Below are 22,121 nucleotides of genomic sequence, written 5' to 3'. Positions count from 1 at the left end.
TCGAACATGCTGAATCTTAAAAAAGAGTATTAAAGCAAAGTTATCTAAATTATTCGGATATTTTAGACTTTGAACAAATGATAAAAGCACGTTTAAATTTTAAACTAGCATTCTGCAACTTTATATGCAGATTGAAATAAGGTGTAATGTTTATGACACTCTCTTCATCATTACAGTTCAAGTATGCAGTGACTTGATGTCATTTTCAATTATGACGTCATACATCTGTAGTTCAGAGAAGTTCATGCAGAAAGTTCACTACACTATTCTCTGGGAAGCCTTATCGTACCTGAGAATGTGTTTAAATGGTTTTGATATTGGCTGTCCATTTTCAAATTTAATATGAAAGAAAAATAAGCACTAAAATAAAAGTGAGTAAAGCATGGTGCATAGATGGTCCAGATATCAACATTCCAACGGTTCTTTCTTCTATCTCAATGGTCATTTTGCCAAATGTTTGTGTTTTTTAGTGAAATCATTTTTTTTTAATTTGACTATGATAAAAAAGGCAATTTTTTTAAAGCACGAGTCGCAAAGTACATATTACTTTGTCACGCAAGGAAACTTAGTAACTCAGAGGTGTTTTAATGATTTAAAAGCCATGAAATGAAGGACAGCCTTTAAGGTAATTTTTACAAGTAACCAATGGAAAAATACAGTGCTGGTAAGTACCAACAACGTTAGAGTAAATAGAAGTTGCTTTATATGGACAAGTTGACTCCATTTGTAATACTTGCGTAATCACTTATTCTTTAAATTTGAGTTGGTGAATGAGCAGACCCTGGTCGACGGTGACCATTTGCTTTGAGGTACTGCCGCCGTCACCATGGTTCTTCGCACCCCATAAGTGTTGGCTGCAGTTCCATGATTACTCGTAGTAGACACGAGTAGTCATGGTACTTGGAAGTGGCGTATTCCGTCGCGCTTCAACGTAATTGGACGAGTGCACAGTCTTACGCTCATTCCATTGTTTATTGACTTGATTGGTATTTTAATTGATTGATTGATAAATAATTGATTGCTTAGCAAGTAATTGAATTGATTGATATTTGAATTGATTGACTGATTGATTAATAATTGATTGATTGAATTCGATTGATTATTGCATTGGTGATTTTCACGCACTTGTGACCTATCCAGTGCATGATTCACCCTATTTGGGTCGTCACATTTGTTTTATTGATTGTTGATTGTGGGGAAGCGCTGTGGTAACCCCAGGATATTGACCACCGCGGCCAGAAGCGTCATATTAAACAAACAAAATAACATCCATATTGATTGTTTGATTTATAGGGAAACTGAAATAATATTGTTAAGGAAAGCACCATAAACGGCAAATATTTCCTTCCTTGTTTTTACAGAATTGTCAATATATTGATTTAGACACAGTGTCTTAGTATACCTGAAAATCCAAGGAAAATAATACTTCACATCATTTAAAACATATCCGATAATATAACGCCTAAATGGAACTGATCACATATTTTTTATTCAATTCAGGTGCTGATCAAGTGCATTTTTGTTGGTTGCTTCAATATACATGTAAGGGTTTGATTTAAGAGGAATGTTAATATATTTTCATTTTTTAGTGTCTTTGTTTGTCCATCTTTGTAGCATTTTTTTTTCATTGTGAGCGTATTAAACTCAACAATAAAAAAGTGAAGATTATTTTAGAAAAAAAAATTCTGAAAAACAAAAAATGAATGTGTCTCGAAGATAGGAATATCATGGTCAGTCAAGAACAAAACATTTGAAATTAAGAACTGGTGTTTATAACTTTTACACTATTAATGCCCATCACGTACTGGAACATAAATCTGTACACAGCATGTAATCTAAAGCATTTTAAGAAGGAGAAAGTTTCCAAAATGTAATTTTATAAGCTTAAAGTAATTAATAGATTACATTAAAGTCTACATTTTAATGAAAGGTAAACCAATACATAATGTGGTTGAAAGATTTATTAATACATTACAAATGGAATTGCAAATGAGAACCATTTTTTTTAAATTGATTTTTATTTAAATGGAGATATATTATTCTTTCTGTTTGTACAAATTTACGAGTGCCGTTCAAAAATTACGCGGACTTGTTGCACAGAAAAAATATTTGACGACATAATCGGGTAAAATGTCACACATAATAAAAAAGAATCTTTACTTATAAGGTCTTCAAAATTTCATAGCAAAATGTTGTAAATTGGTATCAATTTTGAGTGATTTATGAGGACATATCATTGAGTCACGGAGCAGCAAAATTTTCGACCTCACAGGCATTAAAAAATAATATGTGATGGAGTTTTCATTTTCTCAACATTTCCCCATAAGTACTGTAAAATCACATATTTTCGTGGGGTCAAATTTTCGTGGTTTGAGGAAAATTTCTTGGTTCGTGGGGATTTGATTTCGTGGATCAAGAATTAATGAGGACTTATGTGTGTGAAATTTTACATTTCGTTGTGGACATGAATTCGTGGGTCTTGTCATACCACGAAAACAACGAAAATTAAACCCCCACGAAAATTTGTGATTCCACAGTATCTGTACAGTTGGAGTTACCTTTTTTACTCAACATCCAAATATCATTTCTTGTTGAGCTTAAAATCTATTAAACAAGAAAAAATGTTCTTTTTTAATTTAATCAAAACCAAAAACTGCAGGAATTTATGAGATACAGTGTGATATTTGTGTCTCTCAATCGCGTTGTTTACAGTCCGGATAAAGATTTCGTCGATAATCTTCTTCCCCTCCTCCCTTTTAGCCTATTAACAGAGGTCTGGCGGTCTCAAATTTCATTTTGCTATTTGTGGATGAATGTCACGAATACCCTAATTTACTACATGTTTTATTATGCATATTTTGGATCTATGTTGGCTATATCTCGAGCATTACACATAATTTAACAAAAGTGTGGTGCGCCGTCAATTCAGAAGACGTCATTTTCACAGTCGTTTTCACGGGAATCGCATCAGAGAAAAATCACTATATTTCTGTTAGTACTTCAAATATCACGTCAGAAATCTAAATACATAATAATAAAACAATTTAAAGATACATTTGAGAAAATTGTCGAAAAATATCGCGAATTATAGAAAATTAATGAGTTTAATTTTGGATTCCGCATGCATTTGCTTCAATTTTTTGGTCTTGCTCCGTACCTCTCCGACAGCGATATCAACATACCGATAATTTTCGTAGATTTTTTTTAAAATACAGAAATTTTGCCTAAAATATATTGAAATCTTTAAGATACATATTTCTGTGAAATTTCATAACTATATGACGTCTGTAAAAGTAAATAATAGGACAGTCCGCGTAATTTTTGAACGGCCCTCGTATATTGTATGTTTCTACTGTTGACTTTGTGATTACGCGTCGCCCGCTTGACGCAGTGGATAGGACGTCCTGTCTAGAGTTGGAAATAAGGAGTTTATCCTAACGTCGCTGGAAGGAATTCCTTTAGTATTGTGAGACATGAAGACCAGTCCTTTAGACGAGATGTTAAAATCGTGAATTCGTGTCGCAGTAGGTGCTGGATCGTAAAAGATCCCTTACTGCTCAATTGCCGTAATTGTCGAGTAAAGGTAAAAATTTGTAGCCCCCCACAGGCGAGTGCTGGCAACTTCATTTGAGGGAAAATTCTTGAGAGGGACGTTATATAACAAATAATTTATCTGTGATTACGTATAAAAAAGTTAATAATATGGATTACTCGATATTTACAATTAGATGTACATTACATTTAGTGAAAGATCACGTGCCAAATTTTTATGTCAATCTCATGTGGTTGTGTTTGATGCCAGCTGATGAAGACTATTGAAATACTGCGTGTATTGTTAGTATTGTTAATGTTAAAAATAACATTTAAAGAATATATTCCTATGTAATCACATTCATGTTTAAATGTGAATATAAAGAAAAAACTGTTTTGTTTTATACCAGATGTAATGTTTGAATATCATAGTTGGAGAAAAGAAGACTTTTCATGTTTTGTACAAAATTTGAAAAAAAAAACTTCACGATGCAATCTTTTGCACCTCTTTGCATTTCGCACCCCGTTATAAAATCAAAGTGGTATCGACTCTGATTAGGATGGCACATCAGCTGACAACCAATTCGGTAATCTGGTCAGGGGATCATGAAGCATCTTAAGCTTAAGTCAAAAATGCCTTAGATGCTGAAATTTTTTAGAGGTCAAGCAGCCCAAAATGAAAATGCATTTCGAGTTTATATCATCAGTCTGTTGTTGTATGCAAATTATGAGTTTCCTTTAACAAGTTTTAAAGATTTTATAGATAATTGAAATTTTGACTTAAGTCTAAGTCTGTTTCATGATCCCCGGGCCAGGATATTCGCATGTAACATTGCAGAAATCTCCTCTATAGCCTGGTCCACAAACTATAAGTATAGAAATAAATCTATGTAATAGAAAACAAGGACCAAAAGTAATGTGCTATTCATGCCTTATAAGATCACATTAATCTAAACAAGTTATATATCAATTTTCTCAAGAAGAAAGTAAAACGGAATATTTTAATTACATGTATACCTGTACATTTTTGTAGAGTTTCATTCCATATGGTTCCTGAACAACAACCATGCAATCTGAAATAAATTTTTGAATAAAACATTTTTCTACAAATCCAAATGACAAAAGACACTTGACAATAAGAGTGTACATGTACCTATTATCACATGGTCCTTTTTGGGAAACTACACTGCAAAAATGTATGAATATAAACGTAAGACTGGCACAGAAATACATTTTACAGAAGAGCACCGATGTATATATTTTATCCAGCTTTTAATCACAAGTTTACAGTCTCTTCTTGACGAACATTTAATTCCTTAATTCTATACAAATAAATGCTAACATTTTTTTTTCGAAGTATTGAGCAATAGCCCATTATTAAAAATTTGAAATAATTGTTTCCTTCTGTATCTTTCTATCTGATCAATAAATGGGCTTATGAGGAAGGAATTAAGAAAAAAGACTTATTTCTTCTACGCTCCTAGATCTTTATTATGTGTGTCACTTTTGTTTAACACTGCTCAAAATTCCTATTGTGTACATAATGTATAAAATTGATATACTTTAATTTCTTTGGTATTTTGATGTTAAACGTATTTTCGATAATTTTTTCAAGCATGTTGGGTCGCCAGCTCTTACTGGTCAACTAATTTAGATCTGTACTTGACACTTATGTACAGCCCTTTAACATGGAGGGATTTTATTGTGCCAGAACTAGCTGTGACACGGGACCTGTCTTTTAACAGTCTCTTCTTCTCCGGGTTTCTCAATAGAATTCGACACCACGACGTAACGAATACCTCTTCAAGCCCTGACTTTAGAGCAGACGCTCTTACAACTGTACCATGTGGACGTCCCATTACTATATTTACATGTAGCTTTGCTTGTTTTATTTATAATCTATACAATATTGTCTTATATTTGTACGAGAACATTATAGATTAGCAAGAAAAGTTGCAAAGGATAACAAATACAACGTTGAATCAAACATGTTATGTATTATTCTAAAAAAAAGTCATAGTGAAACAATAGAGAGATGCTTAAATTCTTTATATCTATGTTTTAAGAGCGGTATTCTATCTTAGGAAGAAGATAAAATGATTAGGTTCACATAATGCTACCCCATTACATTACATTTATCATAAATTACAAATTTAAGATCTTTATGTGAAACAAGTTTTAAATATTACAGTCCTTTAAAACTTTTGGTCATATGTGAAGAGCAACGTCATCCTCAAGGTTGCGGTATTTAACCGGTTTACGTTTCAGAATATTTCCCCACTTTATATTTCTTTTCTTTGTGTCTTTTCCTATTATGTACATCATTAATATGAAATACACCATGAAGAAAGCAGCCACAGATACTCCAAATATAAACACAACAAAGAGTAACTTGTTACTATTCACATTTGTTTCCAAATCAAATTCTTCCAAAGAAGAAATCCGGGAAGTGAGATAGTTCGTATTAGATGTGACGTCATATGATATGCTCCAGGCAGTCATGTTCATGAAATACCTTGTTGCTGCCATTTTGTTTATCTGTTCTATCCAGTAACTGAAAAAAACGACAAAATATGAATACTGTTAAATCATATATTGTCGATGGGTCAAAATATATTGGTTCATGGGGACTTGATTTTGGGGTCGAGGAAATTCTCTGTAGTAACATTTGTGAAAAAATTGTATTTCGTTGTGGCTAAAAGTTCAAGTGTCTTTTCATACCTCGAAAACAACGTAAATTAAACCCAGAAGAAAATGTGTGATTTCACAGTATTTAGTTTTTGATTACATACTCTAATTTAGTATTTTTGAGTATCTGAATAACGATCAATATTTTTTTCAGGATGTGAATGAACTTTAATAAAGAGAAAAATACGGAAGTAAGGAAATAGATCCGGAGATTTATTAAAGAGTGAGGAAGGCAAAGCTTTGAATAGCAAAGTGTTGTTTATACTCAACGAGGAATTCATATTTATGTTTAACGTACAGGAAATTCCACAGTAATAGGTCGTGCATCATCCTCTAGAACTCAAAATTGGTTTATAAAACATGTATTTTAAGACAAATAAAAGTTTTATAAGACGATACATGCAGCTTTCGATCGTGATGTAATGTTAAAAATTTTGTAAAGTACTAGTGATTATGATTTACATCGTAAATCAGAAGATTAAGTTTTCAAAATTAACCCTACATTTAGTAGAAAGGAGTGCTAAGAAGAAAATTTACATAACTTACGGAGGCACTGATGAAAATTGATATTCCTTATATCATAAGAATAACAAACATCTCTTACGCAATATAGGAAGGACAGAGTAAACGCATGAGCATGAACCGGAAATTTTGTGTTAATGATAACTGATATGTGCAAACCAGTTCCATAACGATAGATTTTTATTTCCTCGTAGTAAACAGGCATCTAAGTCAGAGTTTGCAATCACAATATTGCGAGTTGTATTGAATAAATGCACTGTGCATTGATTGATTGTTTGTATATTGTTGAACGTCCCTCTCGAGAGTTTTTTCACTCATATGGAGACGTCACCGTATGTCGGTGAAGGGCTTCATGATTTTGACCTTTACTCGGCACTCAGGGCCATTGAGCAGTGACACGGGGTCTTGGTTTTTAAGGTCTCATCCAAAGGACCCGCAACTTTCACTTCAAAGTGCCGAGCGCATGGTGAAGGAACACTTGCTACCCGTTTTAACGACTAGGTCGGTCGCAGCCGAGATGCGAACTCACGACCTCCTGATCACGGAGTGAGCGCTCTACCGACTGAGCTACCGTGAACAGTCACTGTGCATTGATAATAAATGTTGGTACATCTACCTGAAAATATTATTTTTAAAGAAATATCAACAGCCTTTTCCCACAGGTCATCTTGTTAAATCAGACTACTAGTAATTATGACATCGTAGAAAAAACAGAACATTTAAACATATCATGTCACTAAGTACTCGTTTGTTTTTATTTAAAACACATTATGCCTTGTGATGGCCTTCATATCCCTGTATAGATTCCAAAGAAGCATTTGTTGTTTTGTCCCAGAACAACAAGGAAAATGTTAGAATAATTTAAAAGTTGAAAAAAGTCTTTTTTTCTAAATACATGTAGGTATTTAAGTCTTCCTTGTTTTTTCAAGTAATAGAAAATAAATTTTATCTAATGGTTTACTTGAAACATTCTTATTGATATTGTAGGGTCAACAAAGCTATAAAGCTATAGAAGAAAAACTGAGCTTGATAAGGAAATTACTTTATTTACATGAATATACAAGGTAATACATTTCACACTCTGCTCTGTATACCTAATAACTTTAAGCTGAATACTATCAAGGCATGATCATGTTTTGCTATACGTGTATAACGTATATTTTTTTGTTGATGGTTCCAGATAAATTTCTGTAAATGAGCTTTCTGTCCTGATCTATTTAAAATGCAAATATATCTGCGGTATGGCAACGACTCTAAGTATCTTTAACACGAAAATAGTATCAAATGTGTTAATAAAACGAGTTTAATCCTTTTAAATTCATTGTGTGACCTCTCTCTCTCTCTCTCTCTCTCTCTCCCAAATTAAAAATCAGAATGAGCAGAAAAGATAACAGCATGCCCTTTTAACTATTTGGCAATAAAACATCTCTTCATATGTACTTGCACATATGTACAACTTAATAGAATTCCATGTGTAATTTATATGTCTAGTAATAGCAAGAACTCTAATATATGGAACCTTATGCCATTGAAAACACGAGTTATCTTTCGTTTTGTGTTGTTATATAATCCTGTGATTTTAAGCACATTTTCTCTCAAGGTACACAGATTAAAAATCAAAAGAGAAAGAAACAGAAATATCTTTTCTTTATACCTCCTTTCATCTGGACATTTTTGAATAAATCCATGGTACTTTCATTTTTTCATCAGTGTATTTGCAATTGAGACTTATCTACAAGATTCACAATTTATTTTCCAGTCAAATAAAAAAATGTTTTTAAACTGGTGTGAACCCAAGAACGGCAATTATACAGAAATACTTGCTTTTCACACATTCCAGGATTTACATTTCCAATCATGGTCATCATTACGGTAGTGCAATAAATATTCTATATAAAAACAATTTTCTTATACACAGAATAAAGAATAAGCAAACAAATCATCATATCCATATTGGCATTATTTATTTGCTTCAATATACATGTGAATATTTAAGAATTCTACAAATTCAATGTGTTGGGAGATCCCCTCTCAAACGAAAAAAAAACCTGCGCATGTTCTTCTTAATTCCAAAAGCTATGGACACATATTAGCTTGGTTGCTAGATTTATTATTGTCCAAATGAGAGTAATGTCATATATTTACAAATCTACATCAGAATAAAATACTTCAGATTTTATCATACATTAAATAATAATTGTTGTACAAAAGAAAAACCTTTTAAAACTCATTTCATACCTGTACCGTACCAACAAAACTCAATATAAAATTATAAACAAATGTAAAAAAAATAATAATAACAGAATTTGCTGCCATACTAACTGAATAGAAATTAGCAAATAAAGATTAGCTTAAAAATTGACTGCTTATTGTTTTCATTTAACATTTAATTCCTTTGGAAGGGGGTATGAAAGGGGAGGGGGTTAGTCGAAGACTTCAAGCTGCTCTCCTGCTTACTTTTGTTTTTATATATATATATATATATATATATATATATATATATATATATATATATATATATATATATATATATATATATATATATATATATATATATATATATACATGTCACTTCTTGCCAAATGTGCTGCAACGAAAGACCCGATGGCCGTTCCCGCGAGTGTTTCCTTTAGGTAGAGGGGGTATAAAATTTTTTCTCCTTTTTTTTTCTTTTCTTTACCTGTGTAATTAAATCTAAAACTTTCGGACAGTTGGAACAAGGTTTTCAAATTTGGCAGGTGCATAGTTACAAGACCTTCCTTTGAATACGTCCAATTTTTACCTGTTGGTCTTGACCTTAAAGAGTGGCCCATTTTTTCGCCGTGAAATTTGTGCTGTATATGTATACGTAAGAACTAGGGCTTTTATATTTAACTTGTGTATTTCCTGTCGCAGGGTCGTTCATTAAATACCACCAGTGATTCGCACATCTTGTTTTCTTCTCTACTCCAGGATTTTCTCATCTGTTGTTTTAAGGTAAAATATTCTAGTTTATAGTGTATATCTTGACTTAAGTTGTTTTTACCCCGAGTTAGGGAGTTGAAAATGGAAAAAGAAACACTGATGAAAAGATAAAATTATTTATACCCCTTTTCATGCTCTGCAGAATATGAGATATATAGAAAACTTAAAACATAAAGGGACCGCATGGTAAATACAAGACCGGCAAAGCAGAAGCATGAAGTAACAAACAGGAATTATGTTAAATAAACGACCTTCAATACTACAGTTATTGAATCTTTTTTATTTCTTATTTCAATAAAAGTGTTTTTTTTTTTTAAGAACTGGAATATGAAAAAGACTCTGAAAATATTAGTAATATTTCAAAAAAATAAATATAGACAAATAACTTAAATCACTCATGCTGAAATGATAGGAGATTTTGAAAACACTTTAATTCTTCTTGTAAAGCGCCATTTGATTTCAAAGAAAAGAAAATGATCAGATATGTAACTTGTTGCTAACGTCACTTACATCAGAAGAATATTAATTAACATCACTTTGTATTTGAAGCTTCTACAATTTGGTGGCATTAATTAAAAGGAAAATTGAATTAAGTTTTTACAAAGGAAACAAAATATACAAATTACATAGCTTCAATCCCTTTTGCAATTTATACAAACAAAGTGTTTTGAGTAGATTCTCTATTGATTCATTTTTTTTATATTGGCTTCGATTATTGTGCATTAAAATTTTTATTGTTAATACAAACGTTTCTAAAAAACTTACCTTTTAAATATTATAGTTGTTACCATCGTGATCAAAATCAGGAAGCTAGTTATTCCTATCACCGACAGCAGTATCATGTTTTTGGGGTTCCTTTTGAAAGTCTTTGCACTTTTTTCATCTAAATATAAATACATGTAAATGAAAACATTTCTTTATGAATGTCAAAGCATCTGTCTGGTATTTTTTTTCGTTGGTTAAGTTTTTGTTCTGGTATTTAAAATTATGAATTTTTTTTCTTTTTCAAAAGTTATTAATTTATGGTACTGCATATTTTCCGAAATCCTTTTTTGTAATGTAATTTTGACAATTGACAATTGATGTACCTGTTTAACATTTCATTCCAACCCATCCAGGCTTACACACAAGACACGTTCCTCTAATAATATTACGTTGGTTTTCTTGACAATTAGTAGAGCAATTCAAGTGGCATCGTTCACCATAGGTACCTTCATATTTACATCCTTAAACAGAAAATACTTTACATCTAAATAATGAATAATTATCCTAACATTGGACATTGGGTAATTTTTGAATGTTGACATACCTATTTCAGCGACAAAATATAGAATGTCCTATAATTTTACTGCTAAATAAATATGTTTAGCTATAAGGAAAGTTTTTAAAGTCGATGTGAATTTATTTGTATAATAAATAATAATAAATTTAAAATAAAATGAAATTCAAATCCATTTTACAGGTGAATTTTGAGAAAAACACAACAAATGTAAACAAACGATAATAAGCAAAGAACATTGAAAAGAAATCTGACCTTGAACATTTACTTCGCACAATTCAGTGACAGAGTAAACCTCATACCCATCAGGATACGTGACACCGTCCAATCTTTCATTGTAGTAGATGACATATCGGCCATGTTTAATGCATGTTGTTGTAAAGTTCAGTGGCGGTAACGGCGAAGTATTTTTGTAACAAAAGTAACCATCTTCTCTATTTGTTGAGTTTGAAAGATATAGAGAAGACCCAGCAAATCTGCCTCTTTGTCTTTGATATGCAGAAACCATTAATAATAATTATATTAAGAAATATCTTATATTTTTATTCATATTGCCATCTATATCATGTTATTGTAATATTGTTTCAAAATATGAGCATCCTAACAATTTATTTTTTATGTAAAATAGTTTACAATATTATTTTTATGCTAAAACTCCTTTGTAAAAGCCAGGAAATCTTTTTGAGAGTCCATGGTATGATTTCTATGTTACAGTTTATATATTTCTACAGAAATATTGTCTTTTATTATCAAGAAGTATATCCAAGTAATATTCCTCTGCTAGAAATTACATGCACAGAATATCTACTGTTATCTGCGTAATTATAAAATGACGAAAAATGTCTGATTTATGTTTTCTGGTATATAAAGACCGTATTAGAGGAATGTTGACTTAGCTGAAAGGTTGTCTTATCACATGCATATATGTTTGTAAAGTGTGTCTAGAAATAAAATTTATTGCAGGTAGGGTTTTATTTGTAATCAAAACATTGATAGGAACTTTAACACCACAAAGAAAATAAAATAGCTTATCTTACGTAAATTCCATATAAATTTTAAAAGATCTAAAGCACATCTGATTAGTAACAGAAATATTTGACATACATTTTAATCGTTATCGAATTTTAATCATCGGTAGTCAGAGCAAACTGGAGCTTCTGATACCAATTTTTTTTTGATGGGCAAATTGTATACCTGTTTCGAATTTGAAACCGATGATTTAAAAAAAAATAATATATCTTTACCTTTCCTAAAAAAATATGCATCATAATTCATCTGCGTATTTGAAAAAGCCAATTACATAATGATTCACATATGATGATAAATTGCGCCAAAGTACATACTAGAATAATAATGTGTACAATACAAATGCAATAAAGTCGTTCTCTTGGGAAAAAAACATATGTCAACATCTTTGATATTCTTATTGATACAGTATAGAAATTAGTGGAATAAAACATCCGCATTTTATGTCATATACGTACGCTATTTTATTTAGAAAAACTTAAAATTTTCTCCTGATTTATGTATGAACAATGTATATAATCTTTTTTTTTTTTTTTAGAAAAAAATTGCTTTGTTTAAAACAAAAATGTTTTGAATATAAGTGATTGTTTTATTTGCATAAAAAACAAAGAAAAAAGAAAACAATAATAATAATAATAAGTGCAAAAAAAAATTCAATAAAAATAAAAATAAAAACTATGAACTAGTTTATCATATACTTGCTAAAAAAAATAATTATCAAAATTAAGCCATTAGCCTTGCTCACAAAGTTTAGGATGTATAAAGAAAATGCAGCATGGTCTTTCTTATCAGAAAAAATACCTATAAATTACATTTCATTTCCCTGATTATATTCCCTAGTTAAGTGATTTAGGCATCTCATTTGAAAATTGATTTTCCAAAATATTGCTTAATAGTAAAAGAATTTGTCACTTGTTACATTTATTTATTTGCTAGAACTTCCGTTTTAAGTAGGTTAAACTATACTTTGGAGCGTAAAAAATACCGTAAGCAGGACCATAGTCTTTAAACTGGATGGATATGCTGTAAACACTGTAGATTACACCAAGATCCACGTACCACGTCACTTCCTTATCTGGGGTAAAATGGCCTATCATTCCAGCCCTTGCGCAAGTACTCTTATTGCTATCTAATGCGTTAGTAGCTGCGAAAAATTTACACTGTTGAATCGAGAGACACGACCAAGTCGGGGTTAGGGATGTATTTTTCAAATAGGACAGATCATCTAGAATAAATAAATTTAAAATGAAAATTGCATATTTTTATCATTTTTAAGACAAGGAGCTTAATGAATTTTAATCCTGCCTTTAAAATACGTACTAGATAATAAGAAATTAAGATATATAAGGAACATGCACTTTAACAAAATTAAACTTACCATATCCAAAAGAGAATGTTGTTCCTAAAAGCAATGAAATAGTCTTGATAGTAACCTTTAGAAATTGATTCATACTTCACTTTTTATGATAACCTCAGAAAAAAAAATAAATGAAAACATTCATCAAAAATTGCTCTTTGCATGCATCCCCCTTTAAAACCATGAATCCACACAGTTGCCTCTTCGATAACAGAAAATTGTATGGTGGAGAGTTCTTGCCATCTCAAACACCAATCAGATCAAAATGTGTCTGTGAAGCACCGATTCCCCGTATGATGAAGGTTCATGTTTCTTAAAATATAGGGAAACTCCAAGGTTAAAGACAAAAGGTTTAAAAAATCACGTTATCCCAAAAAGAACTTGTCTTATCAAATATGCATGCACCTTTGTAATATGATGACCAAAAAACAACCATATTAAAGTTATGTCCAAGTTAATTTTTAATAAAAGTTGAACGAACTTAAAGGTCTTGGTACAGGGAAAAATTTAATAGATCCCAGAAGCATTTGTCACAAAAATACACAGTCACGTGAATTAAGAAATCACCAGCTATTCAAAGATGAAGATAAAAGATTTTTAAAACATGCTAAATTCAAAGGTCATAAGGTAAAATGTGTGGTATCCAGAGCAAAATCTTGTCAATGAGAATGCTCATTTAATAATTGAATACTAGTAATCAAAATGTTCTTCCATGATTGAAATGTATATGTTTTCATATACAGTCTGGCCCTTACTGTCGCTTGGTTATCTATCCCCGGGAGGTAGTTGATTCTTAAGAATATTTCCGATTCTTGTATATCGCTATGATGCAGATGAATACGAACCTACGAACCATTTTCTTCCTTTCTTGGGGGGGGGGGGCGCTCCGATATAAAACTTCTTATCTCAATTTCGGGGGTCCTTGATTTGTTGCAGCGATCGAGAGTTTTTTTTTTGTAAAAACAAATAATCAAAGTTCCACTGTTATCAAAATGATTTGGTTATGTTCTTTTCTTTCTTTGTTTTTCTAACCTAACCAAGAGTTGTTTTCTAAGATTTAAGATCTCTAAAGTCTATTTAATTGTTAAAGTTACAGATTAAAAATACATTTTACTGATCTGCGATTTACATGTAAGTTTCAGAGAAGAAAGTTTAAAATATCAGATTAAAGTGTAAGAAAAAATACTAAATTGTGCAGGTAAAACTCACAGGCTTTAGATTAAAAAGTATATGTTTTAGCGATTAAGGGGTATATTTGTACAAATGAAGTTTGAAATATTATAACATATAAAAACGTGTTGAAAGATTGTAAAAAGAAAGAATTTGTCCAAGTCTAACCCACCTAATTATAATTATAACTTGTTTCTACAAATTCACTTAATATAGCTGATATAACAAAAAGGTAAATATATATTTATTCAGAATATCAAACTCCAAGCTTGTTAAAACACAAAAGTACTTTGATACAAAATGAAATTCGATAGATCTGCAAAAGATGCAACCGCGGGCCTAATTTATGCATACGATATACCAGAAGAAGTTATAATGAGCCACTGAGCGCTATCGTGACAGGTAATCTGATTTTTTTCACGTTCTTTAGACAACTTAAGTGACGACAGCGAGCATCAAAAACGTTTTTTTCGCCATGTCACAATATATATTTCGCAAAGAGGTTCGATAAAAGTTTAGTAAAAGCTTAATTAGTTTATAATTCTACTTTCGTGTAGACTTTCTACTGGATCATTCATCGGTCAATTTCATTTTGTTTGGGATATTCGAAAGGTAGGAGATGTATGGATCTTAAATTATTCTTTTTGTCTAAAATTGTATAATTTTATCACTAGGCTAAAGCTAACATGGTCTTAAATATACAGAAAAAAAAAACAATATTTTGAAATATTTCCTGATTTTCTTCATTAAGATTATTTATTATTATTTATTTTTTTATTTTTGTTTTGTTTCTGTCATTATAAATGGTCATATTATTTATTACAGTGATCAAATACTGGTCTCCAATTACATTATATGTATACATTTCTTCATCAATATTTTATCAAATTGGGTATCATCTTTTGATACTGTTCGTTATCTCCATATCATTCTTAAATGAAGATGACATATTTTCTATTATTTCTTTAAAGAAGTGCTTCTAGTTATCTGAATACACGTCCTTGATGTAGTACGTTTCAATTTTGGAAATAATGTTTAACCTGCAATGTTAAGTATATGGCCGTGATGGGGCGGATCAAACCTTTTTGAGGCTTTGATCGCTGGCGGATATTGCCCCATCTTTGTCACTGTTCACACTGGCGTTTTTAGAGGAGACTCAGCCGACTCCTCCTTTGAATAAAATAAAATATTTGAAAAATCAATGGTTTGCTGTGGATGAAGGCCCCTATCCTGACCTCAAACTAGTCCCCCAAAACTCTTACACAATTTCTGGGTCCGCCACTGCTGTCGGTTTGAAATCTGCATTCTGTTTACTGAGGCGTCGCGCACGGTGTTGGCGTCAAAAAGTGAAAAAAATACTACTGCATGTGGCTTCATTTGTTCTATTTTCATAATATTAAAACAATTTACTATATCAAAACGTAAATTTTGTCTTTTAAAATATTTGACGGTTAGACGATTTTTTTAGATACTTTTTTAAATGTGTTTGTCTTTTTTCATTCTAACAATATTTACTTTAAAACGTGACGTTTAGTTGTGACGCGGCGGCACAACCTATGTTTAATGTTTAAAACATCTATAAAATGAATTCAATTGAACATTATTAAATGAAATTTTCAATTTTGATTAGATTTATGTTTATGCATCTTTTTGGTGCTTTATATTTGATAATGATACAAAGATCCATTTTTTTTTTGCTTTTTGTTTTTTGTTGAAATTTAAAAGGTACGTTGGTTCATGCGAGTTTTGTTAGTTACGGGCATGTTATTTGACATATAGTTTTATCTTTTTGAATACAGACATTTTTGAGTGAATCTGTTTAATGTGTGTGCTTGTAGGAAAGATTTTAACACCCGAATCGTATTTAAAAAAAACAATTAACTAGAGAAAAGTACGAAAAGAAAAAGGAGTACGTTTTTGTTCTTTTTATAGCTTGTGTTATTTTTGCCATTGCCTTTTGTAGTGAACACAGGTTTTGGGATGTATGCTATCTTCAAACAAAATATAAAAACAAAAAAGATTATAGTGTAAGGCATTATATCCGTTTCAATGAATACCTAGATTTTAAATTAAACGAAAATCCAAAGTCATTTAAAATCAAAGTATCTCACCTACCAAAGATTTTGGTTTAAAGATTTTCTTAAAACTATCCCTCTGAAACAGGAGTGAAATAAAAAATATCGTTCATATAATTTTTAAGTTTTTTTAAAATTATTATCATGCTAACAGTTTAAGATTTGAATCGGAAAACAAACGTTTCTCTCTGAAGCTTTAAATATCCAATGGGCATATAAATTTATATGCATCTTTAAAATATATATATATATCAACAGGGGTATTAGAGAGACGATACACTGTAAACTTTTTCCAACAGATAAAAATTAGTTTGAAATGATTAAGAGTTTTAGCACATAAAAAATGGTTGTACATTTATAACAGTAAACAAAGTTATGAAAAAAAATAAAACATTTTACGTCTAAACTACACTTCAAATGATGATTTCTATTTGTTGACAATTATTCTATAAGATCACGCGAAAATAAATCTTATGGTTGCATTTATGAAATCATTGATAAGAGGAAACATTTTGCATAATAATAAATGTCACCTTTTACAAACTCTTTATCCAAATAAAAAATAAAAGTTTATTTTGACCAATGTGTATTTTCTGATAAAAAAAGAATAAGTAAATAAAAAATATGAAAAATAAATCATTGGACGCCAGAAGGATAAAAGAATATTGAAATTTATGAAATTATGATATTTTGCATTACGAATTTCTGTCTAAAAGGATGTTATTTTTGAGTACTGTTTAAAAATTTCTTTTCATTTAATGCGTACATCTTAATAAATCTGTAATATGTCTCATCCAGTCGGTTTTTTATATCCAGTGGTGTACATATTAGATAGACTTTACTTTGAATAAGCGAATTTAAATCCATTTCTGCAAAAGAGTCTGCAAATCTCCTTATTTTAGGTTTGTTCCCCGATGGCCACATTTAAAAAAAAACTTAGAATATTTCCATTATCTAAACGAACGGGTCTCAAACAGTCTGATAATTTTACATATAGAATAATATGAGGCATATATGCATTACAGACAAATGCCAAAAACTTTTTTTTATACATTAATTCAATTGACCTTTTAGGTAAGCCAAATTATTGTTCTTATTTATTTAATTTATCTATAATTACAATCAATTGCACATTGTTTGCAAAAGGACCAAGCCCAAGAAAAAAAAAACGATTGCTGATAATTCAGAACTTGATGGTTTAGCATGATTCATCCAATGGTAACCGCTTTGCAAGTAGGACACCTCTAATAGAAATTTCTTTAAATAATTTGTACCATTTTCTTCAGATACCAGTTTCACCTGACGAAAAAAATAAGCCTTTAATAAAAAAAAATTGACATACTCTTCCATATAAACGGCATATAATACATTTTTCTATCACTGCTGCTCATTTTTTAAGTTGTACTTGTTTCTTAATGACACACGTAATATCTTAGTTTTGATGAATGTGATCCTGTATTTATAACTCAAAATAAATCAATGATTATATACTTGTATTTATACTCGGAGTATCCAAAAAAATAAGGTTGTGATGGACAATAAGATATATGCATAAAATTTTAATTTACATAATCGTTCCGTTTAGAATTGAAAATCCTTTTTTAAAAATACTTTCTATTGCATTCTCTTTGGGAGAATTTATATGTTTTAGCACTAGAAATGTATTCGACATTTCTGTTGTGGACTTCTTATTTGTATATATCCTGGACATCTTAGCATTGATGATTACTCTCCTTCTGTTGTCCATCTGTTTCTTCCTCTGATTTTATATATTTTCAAAAAAGAACAAGTACAAGACCAGAATAAAAATAAAGACAACAAACAGAATTTTGACAGTTGTCTTCAAACGAGGTTATTTTTTTTGCTTCCCAGTATTGTTAAAAAGAGGTCAAATATCTTCCGTAGAAAAACTAGCAGATGTTGTTTCTTGTCACCATCGTTTACCTCTATAGGTGTTTGTGGAGTTGCAGAATCTGTAGAATAAAAAACTGTATATTTCAAGTTGACATATATAAATGATTTGAAATTTCAATACCTTGTTGATCCGCACATCCTGTTCTAAAATCATAACTTTCTTTATTCTGGTCAGGATAACACATCATCCGACAACCCATTCCATAGTCCGGATATCTGCATGTCATATTGCAGAATTCTCCAAAATAACCTGGTCCACACACTACGTACGAAAGGCAAAGAATAAGCATTAGTCACTCTAAAGTCTTCAAAAGTTAACTTAACTATTTTAATTTACTCTGTTTTAAGGTCATACGACACGTTTCTTCAATGTGTGTTCTGTTCATCTTGGAAAATTTAAGATCGAGGCCTTCATATCGTATTCTATAAGCGGACTTAAATGTTACTAGTCATATTAAAGCAATATTGAATAGGCTATAGACGTTGATGTGCCGTTGAATATCCTATATTTCTAAAGAAATAGACATTTTGCTAGACAAAAAAAATCCCATTCAATCGTGGCATTCATGAGATAAATATTCGTAAAACACATAAATATGCATAACGGTCATCAGACATACATGTATATACAGGGATGTGATATACATTTTATAATGTTATTAAAACACACATTAGAGCAACCTACATGTAGATGAAAAAAAAATAACTCGGAAAAAAGCAAGTGTATATTGTTTGAGGAAGTAGGAAATAAAGTCAAAACCGATTCATGTTTGTGTATGTACATTTATATGGCCTGAATGGTATTTGACTGATAGCAATGAATGATTGAGATTCTGCAGAAAATATTTTGACATTGACAAAGGAAACATTGGTACATTAGAAATTTTAAGCGAAATATATTGATTGAAAGTGATTAAGATTTTTTAATGAGTGAGTTATAAACCAAACATTAGTATATGTGTATGATGAATATTTTCGAAAGGCATACTTCTTTAGTAAAAATGCTTTCTATAATTCACGTTGAAAGAAATTTTACACTTAAAATTTTTAATAGAAGAGCAACAAAGATGGTCTGCAAACCCTCTGACCAGCTCTCCTCGAATTATGAAACAATTTTATTTTCTTCAATTCAGATAAATTTTCCTTAAACTCACTTCTTATGAAAGACACGCAATTGAAAATAACTTGCCAACATCAAAGTTTAAAGAGAAGACATAACTTCTAAATAAGGGACAAAATTGATGTTTTTAGCTATTTAAATGAAAAAATTCCTAATTGTAAAAAAAAAAAAAAACAAAAGAAGAAAAAAAAAACAACAAAACAAACAAAGCACAAAAATATTATAATTAAACAAGCAAACTTTTTAATAAACAAAAGCAAAACAAATCACTGAAGTCTCTATCTGTTTAAAAGAAATGTCGTAGGTCGAATTATTGTTATACGGAGGTGATAATTAAACCCATTCAAATGTAATCTAATGAATATTTCCTAGAAAAAGTTGAATAAAATACTAAAATAACAAGCTAATTCAGAGAATTCGTGTCCCCCGCTTAGGGAAAAAGTCGGCTCCCCCTGACTGAATTTGTAGAATTATTAAATGTATACATGTATACTGAAGCCAATAAAATACATGTATGTCAATATGCATATAAAGATTTGATTGCTTATACTTCATTATGTGTATAGAGGATTTTTTTATATGGAATTTTTATCACACTGTAATGATGATTTTATAGCCTCATAAATTTTTCATTTCACATGCTGAATACTATCATTTAGTAAAAAAAAAGTATTTAAAAAAAAAAAAGAAAGGTTGGACCGAGATTCGATTCCAGGTCCTCTTACACATGAAGCGAGACGCATAACCACTAGACCACGGAATCGCTTTACTTAGCGTGAAGTATATGCAGAAGTGAAGTCACATACATGTATATATTCATGTTTTCATGTTCGGTATTCTCAAAATTTTACACAATCCATGGTGTTTGATTTATTTAGCCTTTATTAAACAGTTCTAATAGATGTAATAAGAACATAAAGTCCGCCGAGAACCTGTTTTATACGCAAAAACTCTCCTCATGCCACTGCGCTAAATATAGCGACATGTAATACTATAAATACTAATAAAACAAATGGGGCGGGACACTTTGAGAGGGGCGAGAGACGTCCTAGGGACTTTTGATATAAAATTACATTGCATAAGCTCAAAATATTCTTGAAATATCGCCGGGAAATAATAGTATTACACACAGACAGAATGTATAAATTTACGACCTTGAACTTTGACCTTTTGACCTCAAAATCAATAGGGGTCTTCAATAGGCCACAGGGAGTTGTTATATAAAATTTCATTGCAATAGCTCAAATGGTTCTAGAGATATCGTGTGGAAACGAAAGTGTTTTAACAGACAGAATTTGCTTATTTATGACCTTGACCTTTGACCTTTTGACCTCAAAATCAATAGGGGTCTTCTTTAGTCCATAGGGAGTTGCTATGCTAAATTTCATTGCAAAAGCTCAAAGGGTTCTCGAGATATCGTGTGGAAACGAAAGCGTTACAGACAGACAGAAAGACGGACAGACGGACGGACGGACGGACGGACAGACGGAGGGACGGACAAACCCAAATTAATATCCCCCACTTTTCAAGCGGGGGACAAAAACCATGTAACACCTATTATGACGAATTTCAATCTGGTTGCCATGAATCTTTTTTAAGACAAATGCAATTTAACAAATGAGTGAGAGAATAGTAAAAACCCCTCAAAGGAAAACACAAATGTGATTCAAAACTTTGAAAGAAAAGCAATTTTACCTGTACATTTTTGCATTGTTTCGTTCCATATAGTCTCTGCACAACATCCATGGTTTCTAAATGACATAATTATGATAGAAAATAATATGCTAATTTTATTCAAAGAAAAATCTAAAAGATTTAAGTCTGCAAATGAAAACAGCCATCTGTGTACCTGTTATCACATGGTCCTTTTTGTGAAAAAACGAGGAGAGAATCTATTAGTAAAAAGGAAAAATTAACATACATGAACAACTCCATATTACATATGTAATAGAGTGAATCGTTTTGAAGATACTATCAAGCAATCAGTCTATGAACTGAAAGCAGGCATTTGCTTCCTTATTCAAAATCCCCATAACAACCACGGCTTATGGAATAGACAAGCCATTAACTTTTTTGGAGAGACAACAATCGTGACAGGGCCTTTATACTTTACTTGAGGCTGTTGTTATCTAAATAACTGTAGCTACAAAGTAACAAACAAAAAAAAAATTGACACAAATTACACAGTTATACAGAGAGTAAAAAGTCGCCATAATTTTGTCTCAGGTCGAAATGTTTTATAATTCATACATTTATTTTCAAATTTATCAATGTCGCTGAATAACCTACAATTTCCTCTTCAATTGCACGATGCCCCCTGTGAAGCGGAGAACATGAAATACGTTTATTTATCCAATGAAGCGTTTTAAATAGGATCAATTTATATTCAATAATTGTTCAATGAAAAAGATTTAGAAAACATACAATAAGTATCAATTCTGTCTGTTATTAAAAGAAAAAAAGATCTTTTCTTGA

The 22,121-nt window shown here is 30.9% G+C and overlaps 3 protein-coding genes and 1 long non-coding RNA gene across 8 annotated transcripts in view; all 4 read right to left on the bottom strand.

Moving 5' to 3' along the window:
• Positions 1-21,688, bottom strand: part of LOC134259433 (uncharacterized) — a 47,215-nt gene extending 25,527 nt beyond the window's left edge. For 2 of the 4 annotated variants that reach the window (XM_062742012.1, XM_062742015.1), the window contains exon 1: positions 21,496-21,688. In XM_062742012.1, coding sequence (XP_062597996.1) covers positions 21,496-21,581 — 86 coding nt within the window. In that variant the 5' untranslated portion in view covers positions 21,582-21,688. Of the gene's footprint in view, positions 1-17,759; positions 18,789-21,341; positions 21,398-21,495 lie in introns of those variants that run through there. The other 2 variants (XR_009990356.1, XM_062742013.1) reach the window with 2 other exon arrangements.
• LOC134259431 (uncharacterized) lies at positions 4,344-4,812 on the bottom strand. The gene is made up of 3 exons (XR_009990354.1): positions 4,685-4,812; positions 4,549-4,604; positions 4,344-4,397 (listed from the first exon to the last, which is right to left on the bottom strand). It is a non-coding gene; the product is annotated as an uncharacterized LOC134259431 (long non-coding RNA).
• On the bottom strand, positions 5,509-10,601 carry LOC134259429 (uncharacterized). Of its 2 annotated transcripts, none has more exons than XR_009990353.1 (2): positions 6,766-6,848; positions 5,509-6,085 (listed from the first exon to the last, which is right to left on the bottom strand). XR_009990353.1 is itself a non-coding variant. In XM_062742011.1 (2 exons), exons 1-2 carry the CDS (start codon positions 10,545-10,547, stop codon positions 5,740-5,742), a joined length of 423 nt encoding a protein of 140 aa, XP_062597995.1. In that variant the 5' UTR covers positions 10,548-10,601; the 3' UTR covers positions 5,509-5,739. The 2 variants fall into 2 exon arrangements, 1 of the variants encoding a protein (XP_062597995.1); XM_062742011.1 differs by lacking the exon at positions 6,766-6,848 and adding an exon at positions 10,471-10,601.
• On the bottom strand, positions 12,890-13,544 carry LOC134259428 (uncharacterized). Its single transcript, XM_062742010.1, has 2 exons — positions 13,389-13,544; positions 12,890-13,235 (listed from the first exon to the last, which is right to left on the bottom strand). Exons 1-2 carry the CDS (start codon positions 13,459-13,461, stop codon positions 12,943-12,945), a joined length of 366 nt encoding a protein of 121 aa, XP_062597994.1. The 5' UTR covers positions 13,462-13,544; the 3' UTR covers positions 12,890-12,942.
• Positions 21,689-22,121: the final 433 nt, after the last annotated feature.

The sequence above is a fragment of the Saccostrea cucullata genome, unplaced genomic scaffold, assembly GCF_032062105.1.
Source record: "Saccostrea cucullata isolate Sc308-1 unplaced genomic scaffold, CSIRO_AGI_Scuc_v1 ctg466, whole genome shotgun sequence".
Taxonomy (NCBI): domain Eukaryota; kingdom Metazoa; phylum Mollusca; class Bivalvia; order Ostreida; family Ostreidae; genus Saccostrea; species Saccostrea cuccullata.
Note: the sequence above shows the minus strand (reverse complement) of the source record. Positions and strands in the feature narration are given on the sequence as shown.